At 41.5% G+C, this 17,109-nt stretch overlaps 1 protein-coding gene across 2 annotated transcripts; it reads left to right on the forward strand.

Moving 5' to 3' along the window:
- Positions 1–99: 99 nt before the first annotated feature.
- idh3b (isocitrate dehydrogenase (NAD(+)) 3 non-catalytic subunit beta) lies at positions 100–16,712 on the forward strand. 2 transcript variants are annotated; one of them, XM_079510314.1, is made up of 11 exons: positions 100–252; positions 1,648–1,824; positions 4,217–4,337; positions 6,029–6,089; positions 6,204–6,336; positions 7,430–7,563; positions 7,720–7,822; positions 9,281–9,427; positions 10,935–11,029; positions 11,205–11,265; positions 15,995–16,712. In XM_079510314.1, the coding sequence occupies exons 1-11, from the start codon at positions 211–213 to the stop codon at positions 16,070–16,072; spliced, it is 1,152 nt and encodes a 383-aa protein (XP_079366440.1). In that variant the 5' UTR covers positions 100–210; the 3' UTR covers positions 16,073–16,712. The 2 variants fall into 2 exon arrangements, with proteins under 2 accessions (XP_079366440.1, XP_079366439.1); XM_079510313.1 differs by lacking the exon at positions 15,995–16,712 and adding an exon at positions 13,572–15,487.
- Positions 16,713–17,109: the final 397 nt, after the last annotated feature.

Consider the following 17,109-nt stretch of genomic DNA (forward strand, 5'->3'; position numbering starts at 1 on the left):
ACACAGACCCTCAAAGCTGGACATAGGAGGGGCTAGCATCCCTCGAAAATGATAAAGATGGGTGAAGTCCTCTTTAAATATATAGGACCTCCACTTGGCGGCGCTGAAGTATTGTTCCTTACGCTACCACAGGAAAGAAGAAGCATTGATCTCTCTGCAGAGAACGACCCAACACCGAGTTCACTCTCCACTGACATAACACACATTACGATGGCGGCCGCCTTGAGAGGGAGCTTAGCAACATTGGTCAAGGTGAGTACCGTTAACAGTACAGTAGTGTTTCTAAGCTAGCATCTATATCTTTATCTTCCGTAAATGATGTCAGCCTCGGGACTCGGGAGTGGATGAATCAATCAGTGTCCTTGAACATGAACTCCAGACTGTTGTGAAACGTTACTGTCAAAGTAAACGAAGCTATACATGTTGAGTTAACTGCCGTTAGCTCGTTTTGTTTCCTGTCATCCCATGAGCTGAGCTGAGCTCAGTCAGGGGCACATTGATGCTCTGTGTGACTCATTTTGATCATGCTTTAGCAGCTATAGTTCTTTGTTCGTTGTCGCTTGCTGAGAATAACATGGCTTTGATAGCCATGCTACACTACACACCGTAATTAATCTTAAATGACACAACTAAACAATTACTATGGACACAGGGAGGGAGATTAGACACCTGAGAAGTCTGGGCAGGGGGGCACCTCTAAGTGAAGAATCCACATCAATGTGAAAAAGTAAATAATAAAAGCTATGCTTTGGAAAATGGTCTCTCTAAAATAGTGTAAAGTAGGCCTATACATGATTTAACCTTCAACTTATTGTTTATTTATGCCATAATTAATGACTGGCTGGCTATCCACAGGTTTTGTATGTTGAAATAAATGACATGCCTTAAATGTCAAATGTTCACACCACATATCATAATAATTTTATTTCATATGCATTTTCCAAAGCAATTTAACATTGAGATGCCCAGAGTCCAGACTGCTCATCTGTTGGTTACACAAATACTTTTCTCACATGAGCACATCAGTGTGTAGTAACTAGTAACCAATCTGTTTTATGTAGAGGGGCCTGCAATAGGAACTTAACGTGTGTGTGTGTGTGTGTGTGTGTGTGTGTGTGTGTGTGTGTGTGTGTGTGTGTGTGTGTGTGTGTGTGTGTGTGTGTGTGTGTGTGTGTGTGTGTGTGTGTGTGTGAAATAGATCAGTGGTTCCCAAAGTGGGGTCTGGGGACCCCTAGGGGTCCTTGAGAGAGTTCCAGGGGGTCCCCAGCTAGATGATAATTAGGAACCAAATGGACCTTTATCGGTCTGTAACTCTGAGAGTGTCTCAGAGTTAAAATAACAGTGATTTTACAATATAAATAGGGGGTCCCAGAGATAGAAATGCCATTAAATGGGGTCCGTAGCCTAATGCATGTCAAACTGGGGGTCCTTGAAATTAAAATGGTTGAAAGTCACTGTTAAAGCCGTAAAAAATCTTCTCTTTTGGGGGTCCTTGGCATATATTTTCAAATGGGGGGTCCGCAGGCTAATTAGTGCCAATTCGGGGGTCCTTGACATGAAAAGGTTTGGGAACCACTGCTATATATCAAATAGATGGCCGTTGTGTGTTTCAACTCTGTCATTGTGTGCTCTCGCTCCTCTCTCCAGGGCCTCAGTAGTCCCGCGAGGCAGCAGCTGGCCTCGACGAGGCCACTCAGTGTTTCCGCCGGTCTGTGGACCCCAGAGGCTCCCCCGGCCCGCGCCGACACTACCTTCAAAGTCACCATGCTGCCCGGGGACGGAGTGGGACCGGAGCTCATGACGGCTGTCAAGGACGTGTTCAAGGTATTTCTTTACAGTCCTGATGGAGCCGGCGTACCCTGTTGTTACTGTATGTCATCAAAACACTCCCTTCTACAAAGACTGCACATGAACGCCAGTGGTTAAACCCATTCTGGGCGGGAACCCCTTTTGGTGTTGAAAAATAGCAGATCTACAAGCTCATAGCGCGCCACCGAGTGGCGCGCTACGAGCTTGTAGATCTGCTATTTTTGAAAAATCGAAGAACGACTGACATAGAAACATAGCTTTTTCAGAAAACTGTCAGTAAATGGTAAATGGTGCATTTATATAGCGCCTTTATCCAAGGCGCTTTACATAGATTGTGCATTACATTCACCCATTCACACACACATTCATACACCGATTGCGGCGGAAGCCATGCAAGGTACCAACCAGCACATCGGGAGCAATTTGGGGTTCAGTGTCTTGCCCAAGGACACTTCGACATGTAGACAGGAGGAGCCGGGATTCGAACCGCCGACCCATGGGTCATTGGACGACCTGCTCTACCTCTTGAGCCACAGTCAACATTTTTAGAATCTGATCTCAGGTCAAAATGGGTTATTAATTAACGATTCAGATGTCCACTCAAACTCAACCGGTTAATGGTTGGAGATTATGGGGAACCGCTATGAATGCAACTTGCAACGGCTGAGAAATACAATAGAGCAATTTGTCAAGGTTGTCTTCCTTTTGTGCAAAAGCCAAACTGTGTTCTGTTCACCCTTTGGACTTCAATGACAGATTGGACAACCTCACGCTCAACTTCTCTCCCCTTTGTGCTATCGGAGCTGTCTGCCATTGTTGAATCGTCTTCTCTCTGAGGACTCAGAGGTCTGAAATTGGCACATAAATAAATACATATACTGTAGGGCAGTGGTTCCCAAAGTGGGGTCCTTGAGGGAGTTCCAGGGGGTCCCCAGCTAAATGATAGTTTGGAACCAAATGAACCCTTATGGGTCTGTAACTCTGAGAGTGTACAAATGGAACCAAATGGTCCATTTGGTTCCATTTGTACACTCTCAGAGTTAAATTAACTTTGATTTCACAATATAAATTGTGGGTCCCAGAGATAGAAATGCCAATAAGTGGGGGTCCGTATAGACTAATGCATGTCAAACTGGGGGTCCTTGAAATTAAACGGGTTGAGAATCACTGCTAAGAGACAGACATCTCTTATGTTTATGGGGGGTCCCTGGCATGTATTTTCTAATGGGGGTCCGCGGGCTAAGGAGTGTCAATTTGGGGGTCCTTGACATGAAAAGGTTTGGGAACCACTGCTGTAGGAGACACACAGACAAACGCTCTTCTGATCTAGACTGCTCAATCCATCCAGGCACACAATACTGTAAACATGTCTGCTTCCATAGCAACCATGTCATCATCAATACTCTCTCCAATCAGCACTCAAATGTGAGAGTTTAGAGATATAAATAAACATGTCAGTCCTTCACTTAGCCATTGGTATACTTTTACAGCCGTTTAAGGTTCAAGGTTGAAAGTTGAAAAGTTTAGATTTTTATAATGTCCAAATCATCCGCAGATTCCAAAACAGACAGCTTGCTGAGTAGGATGAAGCGTTTATTTTCCAAGGTAAAGGGTAAAGGAGAGGAGAACATGAGCAATTCACCGCCATTACATGAAGCCCGGAATGAAGTTGGGTCTGAAGACGCAGTGGATCCTCACATATCGGCCTCCTTGAAGAGAGAAGAGAATGTCCTCCTGAAGGACATGGAGGACATTAACCAGAAATTCATCCAATGGAAGGAGATGAAAGACAACCTTGCCGAGAGGCAGAACTCGCAAGAAGAGAAGATTAAAGACATGGTGGAAGAGAAGAAAAGGGACCGCAAGGTGATTACAAACCTCAAGGAAGAGAAGACGGAGGAGGAGAAGAAATGCGAGGAGGTGAAAGTCGAACTAAGAAATGAAAGACTGGCTTTGTCATCCATGTTCATGCGGCTAGCAAAGGAAAAACAGGTTTGTTCGCAAAAGTTACTCCAACTAACGAGAGAAAAAAAGGCTTTGTCACAAGAGTTCCTCTCCGCACAGCAGAGAGATGAAGACATGAAGTGCGAAATGAGGTCAACGGACAACACTGTCCTGACAATGGAAGAGCACATCCCCATGTGCTCTACATTTATTCAGGAGTGAAATCAAGAGTGCATTAAACACTGAGATGGACAGGCAGTTGGTGATGTGGAATATAATACAGCAAATGCAATGGTGTAGTGAAACAAGTTCAGAGCATGGTTTAATTATTCAGAGATAATGTTTTAATAACTATGTCCCAGGTTTTCATAACTTGCAGATTCTTTAGATAGTGACTACAAGATGGATGAGACAGGAATGGCTGGTGTAATGTTTAGACATTGAACGTTCATTCATTCCCCAGGCAGGTGATGTCCCTGTCGAGTTTGAGGAGTTCCACCTAAGTGAGGTACAGAACATGGCCAGTGAAGAGAAGCTGGACCAAGTGCTGGACTCTATGAAGACCAACAGAGTGGCCATGAAAGGTACTTTCTGTTACTGAAATGTCACCAGTTTAGGTTTTTAGTTTAGTCTGTGGACTGGATTGCTGAGTGTTTGGGGAGAAAGAAACCGGTTTGTTTAGGAACAAAACCAAGAGTGCACTAAACTTTGTAGCATAGCCACGGCTTGTTAAAGTAATATGATTTTATTTCTATACGCTTTACATAAATGAGAACTATCGCTACAGAGAAACCACACCTTTTTTGTACGTTAGACCGGTTCCATGTACATAATGTATTCATTATTAACCGACAATGTAGAGAATTGTGCCATTTTTATACTCGTATCTTGATTTTTGAAATGTGTTTTCTGTAGCATTTCTCTGAAGCCTTTTATAAGCCCTCTTTTATACCACAAGAGGGCAAACTTCACCAACTAATTTAACACTGTAATATGCACTGCATTTTGGATAGGTAGGAACGTAGCATATTTCATTTTAGACCAAGGATATCAAACTCACAGCCCATATACGCTATTATACGTATGGCCACATGCAAAGGGGGTTATAGCTGAAATGCTTTAGTTATTTTGCCCACAGTAAATTGGGTAGGTTAGGGTTAGGATGGATGATGGTGGTTATATTTCTATCCAAGTGTCTACCGGCGGTGCACGCTTGTGATGGAAACAATAACAGACCTCGATCCCAAGTAACATTCGTTTTTATTCATTTTGCTCTCGTACAATGTAAGTCTGCAGGCCCTACACTGAACTTGTAATTCAATGTAATGTAATTGATGCCTGAATACTGAATAGCCAATTGCATATAATTATTATTTTATTATCGTTTAATTATTAGTCTATTTTAATACTGAATAGCCAATTGCATATAATTATTCTTTTATCGTTTAATTATTAGTCTATTAAATAAAAGAGTTTATTTATATTTAAATACTTGGTTGTTTTTTATCAAATAAAAAAAATATTATTTAGCCCAGGGGTGTTGAACTCATTTTGGGTCATAGGCTTGACTGGGCTAAATCTGACTTCCTGCTGTCTGAAGCAGTTGTGTACGTACAAATCTGCGTGCACGTTTTCAACCTCCCCTCACGTGTTGCAGTCTCTAAAACTGCACAATGTTTCATTTTACTTTTAGATTCTTATGAAGATTTGCCTAGCAAGCATTGCTTTTATGATATGTATGTATTAACTTACAGTCATAGGCTACAAGACAGCAGCACGATAACGCCCTGAGATCATCTCTGTCGTACAGATGTATTAGGGACAGTTACAGTATCCAAAGCATTATTTTATTTCTGTTCTTAATAACTTCTTGATATTTCCCTGTTGGGTTTTTTCTTTAAAATTCTGACTTTCAGGTGATAAACCCACTACAAGATTATTTGCTTTCTTTGTCTAATGTACATGTTGCCACGAGGAAGACATATATTGGAATGTCATGCATAACAGAATCATTTCTCCATTTTCGGATAGACTTTTCAAATAAACTCACACTTTGACCAAAAGATGACGTAATGTTGTTCACTGTTAGACTATCCATCTCAATTGAGTTTGATATATATATTCTCTACTGAAATCAATGGAAACCACTGGCTTCCTACACATTTGAATGGAACTTTGCAAATAGTCAATACAACAAGCATGTAGTTAGTGGAGCTTACTGCTTTTGTCACCAAATAACTTATAATACTCTGTTTTGCACTCTTTGTTTAACCAGGAAAGATTCACACTCCAATGGAGTTCAAAGGGGAGCTGGCATCTTATGAGATGAAACTGAGGTAACTTCATAATGGCTATCGGTCGGACACCCCTACTTTGAACCCCTAAACCTTGACCTTGTTGTTTTGTGTGTGTGTTTGGTATTTGATGCCCTCTCTTTCTCTGTGGCTCAGGCGTAAACTGGACCTGTTTGCTAACGTGGTTCATGTGAAAAGCCTGCCTGGCTACGTCACGCGCCACAACAACCTGGACCTGGTCATCATCCGCGAGCAAACCGAGGGAGAATATAGCTCCCTGGAGCATGAGGTACCTGTACATCAGTGGTTCCCAAACCTTTGAAAACATATGCCAGGGACCCCCATAAGAGAAGATTTATATGACTAGCAGTGATTCTCAACCCGTTTTATGTCAAGTACCCCCAGTTTGACATGCATTAGTCTATACGGACCCCCATTTAATGGCATTTCTATCTCTGAGACCCCAATTTATATTGTAAAATCAATGTTAATTTAACAGAGTTAAACAACAGGCATTTTGATTGGCCAGTATGAGATGATTCATGATGATGTACGATGATAAGAGCGCCCCTCACTTCACACAGGTGTGATTTTTATAGTCTTTGGTTCAGACACCTACAGTATGCGATCTCATTTCTGAATTTGAGCAAGAGTCGTGCAGCACAAGTTGGCTGTCCATGTCATTTTAGTTACTCTTGTGTTTTTGTTACAAGAGAGAGACTTAGTCGTTGTCTCCAGGTGCCACATTTTAATGTTCAGCAACTACAGACTAAAGACAATAAATATTTTCATGGAAGAATCGTGTGAGAACCGTGATCTCAATTCCTTTGGAGGAAAATCGAGATTCACATTTGAGCAAGAATCGAGCAGCACTAATATTTAGTATATTATTATTAATATTTAGTACTCTAAACAAACATTAGGAAGTCCATAGACTTGGCTGTTTACTCTGTTTAAAGTGCTCTAAACAAATGTTTTTTTTTTTAAAAAAGGTCCATATGACGTAATTTCCGAAAGCCAGACGTTCGAGGGGATACAGTAGCACCCCTCAAAAATACCCGAAAGAGTGGGGACCATATTATTAATACGCACACTAGCAATGACCGCCATTGGATGAAGAAGTTGGTTGTTTTGGCGTTGTACACTATCTGTGCAGCACCAAAGTAAAGTTATTTTTATGCAATTATTTCACATTACACCCCAGAATAAATATACCATAGAGGTCCTACGCACATACAGTACCTACAGTATACTACTACCACAAACCACAAATTGGGCGTTGTTTCAGAGGCCACTATATTGTTAACTCTTACATAAACAAGAATGTCTTTGTGAGAATGAACATGCTCTGACGTCACTCTGCACTGTCTGTCTGTCTGCAGAGTGTGCCGGGAGTTGTTGAATGTCTGAAGATCATCACGAGAGTGAAGTCCCGGCGTATTGCCAAGTTTGCCTTCGACTACGCCACCAAGAAGGGACGAAGCAAGGTCACAGCTGTCCATAAGGCCAACATCATGTCAGTAGGACTTGGAGCAACACTTTGCTCATTGTCTTGTGATGTACAGTATGCTCATGGAGGCAACTTAATTGTCATTTGTCTGATATGACATGAATCTGGCCAGGGCTTGTACAATTATATGCAGATGTATTCTAATGTTTCATTTCACTACAGGAAGCTTGCTGATGGTCTCTTCCTGCAGTGCTGTGCTGAGGTGGCACAACTGTATCCCAAAATTAAATACGAGAACATCATCATTGATAACTGTTGTATGCAGGTATGTACAATCCTCCATCGTTATCTCATTACTGACCGGAACGATTGAGAATGGGTTATGTTTTTTATCGTGCATATTAAAGATTAACATTTAATTTTGGTTGTCTGAAAGGCCAGTGTAGAGTGTATTTATGTACCTGACTTTTGCTTAAAGTAAATTTGACTACACCCCATGGAACAGTATACTTGACCTTACTTCCAACCATTTAAAGAGACGTGAAACTTGGTTGAGATTGGTAATCCAACACACGCAATTATACTGTGGTGTTATTTTATGTATTTTATACCCGATTAAGCCTGATAACGATGAGAAAAGTCTTGGTAGAAAGAAAAGATTGAATTACGAAGAAACTTCAAATTGTAAAGAGAAATTTGGCCAACTTTGTCTCAATTATTCTGGAGAGTTTGGTAACATTTTAATGAATGGGGAGAAATCCAAAATAAAGCAGAACAATGGGTATCTACAATATATGGCCAAAACTATGAATAGACAATTTTGTTGCTTTTTTATTTTTTAAAGAAAATACATTATTGCACTAAATGTATCAACACAGGGGTTTTCAATAGGTGGAAGTATTGCATGTGGTCCCTGACCATTCATTTAGTAATGTAGGATTTGTTGATTTAAAAAAAATGTCATTCCACTAGTTGAGAAACAGTGAACTGAATGACCTGGTGACCTATGATGACCGTCCATGTTTACTGACAAATTGGAGGTCAAGAAATTCAACAGAAAACGGGAGTTAGAATCTCAAGAGGGGGAAGTACACCGGATTGTCTGGTTGAGTCATTATTAGTAGTCAATGGTTGAGAAACAGTGGTATGTACACATTGGATGCATAGCAAGTGTTACAAAAGCACTAATCTTAGCCCATATCCCCTCCCAACACAACAGTGGTCCACAGGTTGATTCTAAGTCAGGGTGGTGGTCCACAGGTTGATTCTAAGTCAGGGTGGTGGTCCCCAGGTTGATTCTAAGTCAGGGTGGTGGTCCCCAGGTTGATTCTAAGTCAGGGTGGTGGTCCACAGGTTGATTCTAAGTCAGGGTGGTGGTCCACAGGTTGATTCTAAGTCGGTCCCTCGTTCACAATCCCTGTATTCTTTTTTTAAATCATTTTTTTATCCCACAATTTTGTAACCTATTTTTCACACCTGTGTCAATTATCTAATGTGATCCTGGGCTTTACACACCCTCCGCCAACCTGGGGAGAGCAACGGACTTGAACTCATGCTTCCTTCATGCATGAGTGTCCAAGTCGCTCCTTCACACCTGACAGGGGGAGTTTCCCTGGTTGGATGTAGCACATGGAAGGAACACGTTATTCCAACCAGTTCCTTTCCCCTCCATCAGGCGCCCCGGTTGGCCAGGGGGAGGCAGTTTAGAGACCAGGATTACTGCATGTTTTTTGTGAGGGTACCTACCTGTATTAACACAAGCATCCCTCCCTGTGCACTGCAGCTGGTGCAGAACCCGTACCAGTTTGACGTGTTGGTGATGCCCAACCTCTACGGTAACATCATTGACAACCTGGCAGCGGGGCTGGTTGGAGGCGCCGGGGTGGTGCCCGGGGAGAGCTACAGTGCCGAGTACGCTGTCTTTGAGACGGTGAGTTTACACTCGCGTGGATTAAAGTTCTCAGTCGTCGCCACGGCTGATTTCAGTCATTTGAACCCCATATAGAATTCAGCATGTCTTCTATGGAAACGTGTCATGTCATGCACCGAAAATAGGCTATATACAAGCTTACAACACGTCGCACTGCGACGTGTTGTAAGCTTGTAGATGGCCTATTTTCGGTTATTTGTTGGACTGTGGTGGGGCTCCTTGTCACTCCGTTGCACAAATCACATTTTAGGACTTGGCCTTTTCAGTCGTAAGATTTTACTTTAATCCATGCACTCAGCCGTGTGCAGTGTTGTGTTGTGTGTCCATATTTTTCCTATTTATTTTTGTCTTGGCCCCCCAGTGCTGTGTCACAATCGTGACATTTTATGCGAAATAATTGCCATTATCTCAGCAAACATTATGTCAATGAGAAATACAAGTTCGATTGCTCAAATAATATCTGCCAGCCTAAATCTAAATCTGATTTGGAGAGGGATTAAACGTTTTGAACTCTTGGGCTGGCTGTTTCCCCAAGTGATTCATTCATGGTACGCCAGGTGGAAAATGAATATTGTGCAGTAAACATGGGACGACAACACAGCAGTTTGATTCAATCGGTCTGAACTAGTATGAGGCTTTCTGGACGCTGTGGTCTAGCTGTTTCAAGCTGAATAAGTTCCCAATATAAGTACAACATGTTTTTTTGTAAAAAGTCTATTTTTCTGTAACCCAAAACCCAAGATATAATGTACTGTATAGTGGGAGAACATTTTCCATGGTTAGATGAATTTCTGAGCCAACGGTTATAATATTGCTAATACAATGACATGTATGTTAAAACACCTGCATTATTTAATTTACAAGAAGTCTACACAATTAGAGATTGTAGAAGAATTGTTATTTTTGATCAACGTTTGCATGCTATCTCCTAATGGTACCAACATCAATACGGCATGCAATTGTGGACAAATTCTTATCCAAGAACAATAACAAAATTCTTTAGTTTTGGGTCTGAGAGGCTAAATCTCATCTCAATGGTGGCCCGTGGCTCAAATGCTGAAAAAAAGAATGGTCCTTGATATGAAAGAGGTTGAAAACCACTGGTCTAAACTAAGCGGGTACCCCACACCTGCACTCACATCAACATGCACACGGTCCAGAACTCCCACACAGCCAGCCAGCACCAGGGACGCCTACCCTTGTTTACTGTTTAGACAGCTCTAGTCTTTCATTGCTGCAATTGACAGTGACATGGCAAGTATGCTCTCCCATGTGGAAGGAAAACAACACATTATGTAAAGGTTGTTCATAATAAGAATTATGAAATGACTTAACCACTACTTGAACCACAGCATCCATATTCGGGGGGGGGGGGGGGGGGGGGGGGGGTACATTAGGTTTGAAAAATAATCTTGGAGAGCCAACTTGGGTCCTGTTTTTTAAGATGACATACAGTACAAAGCTGCAAAATCCCTGAACCCCTGTCTCCTTGTTGTTCTTCTGTTAGGGTGCACGTCACCCTTTTGCACAGGCTGTGGGCAGGAACATCGCTAACCCCACGGCCATGTTGCTCAGCTCGGCCAACATGCTTCGGCACCTCAAGTGAGTCATAATTTTTATATATCCACAATTATATTTGTGTTTTTTTTTGGGGGGGGGGGTGTCTTGTATAACCCCATGCCCCAGGCTTTAATGATGGCTTTGAGTGAATGTGGACATACGTATGTACAACATGACACCTTTGGCCTTGTCTCAACTGTCACTGTATTGTTTGCAGTCTGGAATATCACTCCCACATGATATCAGATGCCGTCAAGAGGGTCATTAAACAGGGAAAGGTGAGTGTGCGTGTGTATATATGTGCGTGTGTGTATATCTGTGTGTGTGTGTGTGCGTGCATTAGTGTTAAGTTCAGCATATTCCCACTGGTACATCCAACATCCTTCAGGCCGATAACAGATACACCCACCTTGACATGGGTGTAAGCATGATGGTACACAATGGGTTTTTGTAAGACAATTTGGTGTTGAATGCAACAAATGTGTCAACAACTAATAACACAGTTAACCACTTTCAACCTTGCTTCCCTATTTTGTCCTAATGTCCTTCAGGACCGATTAAAAGATGCACTCACCACCTGGACCTGGGTGAAAGCATGATAGTGCACATTGGGGTTTTTGTAAGACAATTTGGTGTTTAATGCAACAATGTTTCAGCAACTAATAACACCAAAAGTTAACCGCTTTTAACCGTGCTTCCCTATTTTGGGCACGTCATCCTTTTCCCCACATGTCAAGATTTTTTGAAAATCTCAAGTGGTTAAAAGAGAGCTGTAGTTGGCTCTGAATAATGGCTGACTTTCTGTTTTAAAGGAAGAAGTCTTTTCTTTTTTGTTAAGATTTCCTGCAAGGAATCTGGCACAATTCATTGTTGCACTGTGGGCCAACTACAACAAATATTTTTTAATCATCCACAGAGTGGGAGTAGGCTTTGCTTTGCGGTTATTTTGCTGTGTAAGTGAATCAATCTAACGCACTACATGATACTATTGTCAGGACAATAGGAATGCAAGGCTGAGAGTCTGTCTGCAAATGGACTGACTACTTGTGTTTCTATCGCAAACCTTCACTTATGGGTTTTGTGGGTCAGAGAGCAATGCTACACTTAATACAATGCATTTAGAATCATATTTTAAAGAGAAATTGTCAATGATAAACTTCTCCCGAAGAGTTCGTTTTCTAAGAGCTCTACCGCCTGAGCTTACCAGTATATCCTGGTAATTTGTTCACCAATGCAGGCAACAACTGAATACCAGCCAGTGACCAGGGAGGCTGGCATTTTTCTGCTCAAAAAATACGTACTACTTGATCCAGTCAAACGGAATCTTAAGGCTAAACCTCAAACCCTTCAGATAACTTACTCTGCTGGGTTTTGGAAGGCCCTCTGGGTGTAATGTAATGGCACCCACAAGAACCATTGTGTTTGAGTGCATTCTTGAACCACACATCCCATTCATTCACAATCATTGCGTTAATCTATCAAACTGTAACCCATCCAGTAGAGTGTTAGAGAGCCTTTAAAATAGTGTGTGTGTGTGTGTGTGTGTGTGTGTGTGTGTGTGTGTGTGTGTGTGTGTGTGTGTGTGTGTGTGTGTGTGTGTGTGTGTGTGTGTGTGTGTGTGTGTGTGTGTGTGTGTGTGTGTGTGTGTGTGTGTGTGTGTGTGTGTGTGTGTGTGTGTGTGTGTGTGTGTGTGTGTGTGTGGACTCCTCCGATGTCTCTCTCTAACGTTTTCTCTCCTTGTAATCCTCAACAGCAAGGTTACATGCACCTGTTTCCATGACAACTGTACTTATTTTTTATTTTTTTACTTTCTCACCAACCATATTCTCCGTGAGCTCTCTATCTCTATCTTGAGGCTAACCTAGGCTGACAGCACTCTTCTAACATGAAGTCAGCCATCCGTGAGCTCTCGTTGGTCAATTCACCATCATGACCATTGCTCTGCCGTCGTCTGTCCCCGTGAGCCTTCTTGGCTCTCTAACAAATTAGTTGTTCAACACCGTATGAAGCCGGGGCGCCCGCATGGCCAAGTGGTCCAGGCGCATGCCACATACAGGCTTTGGCCTGACAGCGCGCTGCGTGTTCGAGTCCCATTCATGACGACGTTTGCTGCATGTCTCTCCCCTTCTCTCTCCCTCTTTCCTGTCTATCTTCACTTGATACTATCAATAAAGGCAGAAAAGCCAAAATAAAAACACTGTATAAAGCAGTGGTTCTCAAACGTTTTCATGTCAAGGACCCCCAAATTGATATGTATTTGGCCGTGGACCCCCATCTGAAAATGTTTTGTGCCAGGGACCCCCAGAAGAGAAGATTTTTAAGATTTAACACACACACACACACACACACACAAAAGGACCCCTGGGGGTCCCAGTACGCCATTTTGAGAACCACTGGTATAAAGGTGGTTAAGAATTAATGAGGGTGACCCTTGGGAGAAGTCCAGAAATGTGAGATGTGAACATCAGGATGATTATGAAGGATGGCTAGTTGCCCCACCTCTTCCCTCTCCTCTGATAACCCCCTCACTCCTGTGTGTGCACAACAACCATGAATGTGTGTGTGTGTTGTGTTTGTGTCTCAGGTGCGGACGCGAGACCTCGGCGGGTACGCCACCACTGGAGACTTTGTGCAAGCCGTAGTGGACAACATGCGCCACAAAGCTATTTACTAAGATGTCTCGATCACAGACAGACCCTCCCTGCCCCTCTGATATTTACCGTGCTTTTGACACACGGCCATCTTAAGTTCAATTATTTGCCCTCCAGCGCAGTCTCTCGCGACGGAGTGCGAGTTAGGCATTAACATGCACTGGATACATGTTAATCCCTATTTGACTGCCGTAACACTGTGACGGCTATCATTTGTGTTTGCATTCCCCACCTGTTTTTTCTTTATAATAACTTCATTTGTCAATACATTGCTTATTGAATTTAGCATGTATTTGGTTTGACTGAAAAAGGGCAACTCATGATGCTTAAACACTTGCACACTGGTGTCTCTAATTTGGGTAGGGCATAAGCAATTTTCAAAAATGCTAGAAACTTTAATAAACTGTCCATGATGCATCTTCAATAATAGAAGACCTAAAAGCTCACAATGCATCGCAATGCAACATTTTTTGAGCTTTTGGATTTTTGCGTGGTTAACTCTGAAACACAGTCGAGTATGTTATGGTATCACATTCCTACTCGTATTACAAAATCTTTTGTCACTCCCCTGCGCCTACCACCCCCATGTCTGACGGTATTCATGCTCTTCAGTTCAGTGTGTTTGACTATTTTGCTTTTTCTGCTATGTTGCAAATTTTCATTATCTGTCCATTCAGGTCATTATTTTGATGTATTTACAGCAAGCCTGTTCTACCTTAGTTTACATCTCCCCATGTTGCTGTCTCTCCCTGCTTTGATCATCCTATCGCCTAATGGTCTTGCGGGCCACTTCAGCCATACGGTCTACCTCTGCATAAAATGTTTTGCTTATGTAGCATCTTATAGGCAAAGGCGCTGTGTTTGCCGTTGAAATTAAGCGGTTTAATCTAACACGCTCTTCTACGACAGGTTTCATTCTAATGTGTTGGCTTTTTTCCCCCCCACTGTTGGTTCTAATGACTCAGAGCTGAACCAGCTGGATATCACACCCACACTGTGCTCGTTTTCCATTACGATGACTCACTGTAATAGTTCAACAGCTCTGACCTCTCCAATCACGACTTCAAATCGTAAAACTTCATGTGGCTTGCATCTTAATGAGGCATGTAAACACTGAGCATGTTACTTGGATGTTACTAACGGTCTGGTCAAGGGTGAACCGTGCTAAAGCAGAGTTCACATGCCGTCTTCAATTTCCTAAACGTTCCGTTCATATCTGTGAACATCGGCTCTCCCATAAACCACCATAAAGGGAAACAAATATTCAGTGTTGTCAAGTGTGTCATTGGACTGCTCTGTTGACAATTGGTTGACACTTTGACTCTGTATGTTAGTCCATGTTTATATACACGTCTAATTTATTTATAAAGCTCATTTCATACAACAGGCTTTGAATGTTTAACTGTTATAACTACCTGATCTTTCATTTCTTTGTTTCTTTAAGTAAATCAATTCTCTGTGATGCTCTAGTCTCTAGAAAGAGCATTCAAATGTCCAGTTTAGTCTTTTGTTTTACTAAATGACATGGACTGAAGGAGATCTCATGACACAAAGAGCTTAGGCCAAAACAATTTCAATAATTAAGTACATATCAGTAGAAAATGGAGTAAGGGATACGTTTTATGCTGTAATTGGCATGAAATTCATATTCTGAAACCCCCTTCATTCACCAGGACCAAACAAAACTTTAGGGGATGTCATATGTGCATATTTATAATATGATAAATGAATGCGTTACTGTATGAATTATAAATGGGTTTCATCACTGAATGTCGCAGTTGGTGTAGGCTGTTTAAAACACTGAAATGTTATGGTCCAATACTGTCAAATAAATTATGATTGGATTTAATTGGAGGAGAAAAACAGTTTTGTATTCATTCTTTGTATAGCTATACTAGAAACTAACTGATTTGTCTCTGAATACTGTGATTCAAAGACTTTTGCTCTATCGGCATTACATGAAAACCATTTTTGTGAATGGACTAAAACCAATAATTCAATTCTCTAGGTTATAAACTTATAATGGCTCTTAAAATCAAATGTGTTGGACTATGATGAGAGACTTTTGCTCTATCAGCATTACATGAAAACCATTTTTGTGAATGGACTAAAACCAATCATTCAATTCTCTAGGTTATAATAGCTCTTAAAATCAAATGTGTTGGACTATGATGAGAGAATCTGCTATATGACCCCCCCCCCCCCCCCCCCCCAACCCCCTTTCAATGTGTGTGACAGCTGCTTGTTAAAGGCTCTCTAACACCGAGTGTGCGTGCGTGTGTGTGTGTGTTTAGTGTGCATCGACGCCGCTGCAGCTGTATATATTTGTAATGTGCTGTTCTTATGTTTGCAACAGGTGCGCACTGGGGATTTAGGAGGCTATGCTTCCAGTGATGAGTTCACCCGGGCTGTCATTGCCAACATGGCTGCCTAGTATTGTACTGACTGGCCTGTCAGCACCATGTCATTTACATCTCATGATTGAGCCTGCGTGCTCTCTGAGTCTCTACAGAGACGGTGCAAACGGCACACAGTACGAGTCTTAACCTAAACACTCAACCAAAAGAAATGCACAACTGTAAAATAACCTAAAAGTGCTTTATTAGTACACACAACTCGAGTGACTTAGAATATAGAATAGCTATTCTAAGGCAGAAGTATTTAGCTGTTCAAAGAAATCTGTACACTGCAAATTCAAGTAGGCCTACACAGTTCTTCCTTTAACTTAGTTAACTTTGTTTTCAAATATGATGCTTTGTATGGTCCCATCTATTTTTTAAATATTGCTCCAAGGTTATTACCTTGGAGCAATATTTTTAAAAAAAAGATGCTTCATTATTCCTCATGATAGGATTATTAAGACTAGGCAATTTTCACTCTGATGGCGATATTTGCAGAATACATTATTTTCACACATTCCCTTCTCTGTTATAGGATACTGTACTTTATATACTCTACCATCCTATTCCTGGTCATAAGGAAGACTTGTTTTATTTATTGCTATTTATTTCTTCATTTCTAAACTATTTAACATGTCCATTTATGAGTACATTAATAAATCATGGATATGATATATGATCGTGTGGACAACATTTCATTGTTTGATGTGTCAGAAGTGGGATATTAAGTAATGTCGTTTATTCTAATTCTATAATTGATGTCATGTCTGTCTGTACTGATACATAATGTTAATTACTGCTAACAAAATGGACCTAGACACATGGGTCATGGGATAGAAAGGCTACAGTATATACAGTACATTCACAGCAATCCTAAATTCTAATCCTCAAATTAAATATTGATACTCAGATTTTTCAGCCCAGTTTATGTTTTAAAACATAAAAAGATCTTTGCACGTGTGGTGTGTTGCTTGCCAAACAACAGATCTACACAACCACGACACGTTGTCAGCTTAATGTAGATTTGTTCTTTTTGGCAAAGCGCCTGCGGTCTGTAGGCCAGTGCTTCTCA

This window comes from Electrona antarctica, assembly GCF_951216825.1.
Source record: "Electrona antarctica genome assembly, chromosome: 9".
Classification (NCBI taxonomy): Eukaryota; Metazoa; Chordata; class Actinopteri; order Myctophiformes; family Myctophidae; genus Electrona; species Electrona antarctica.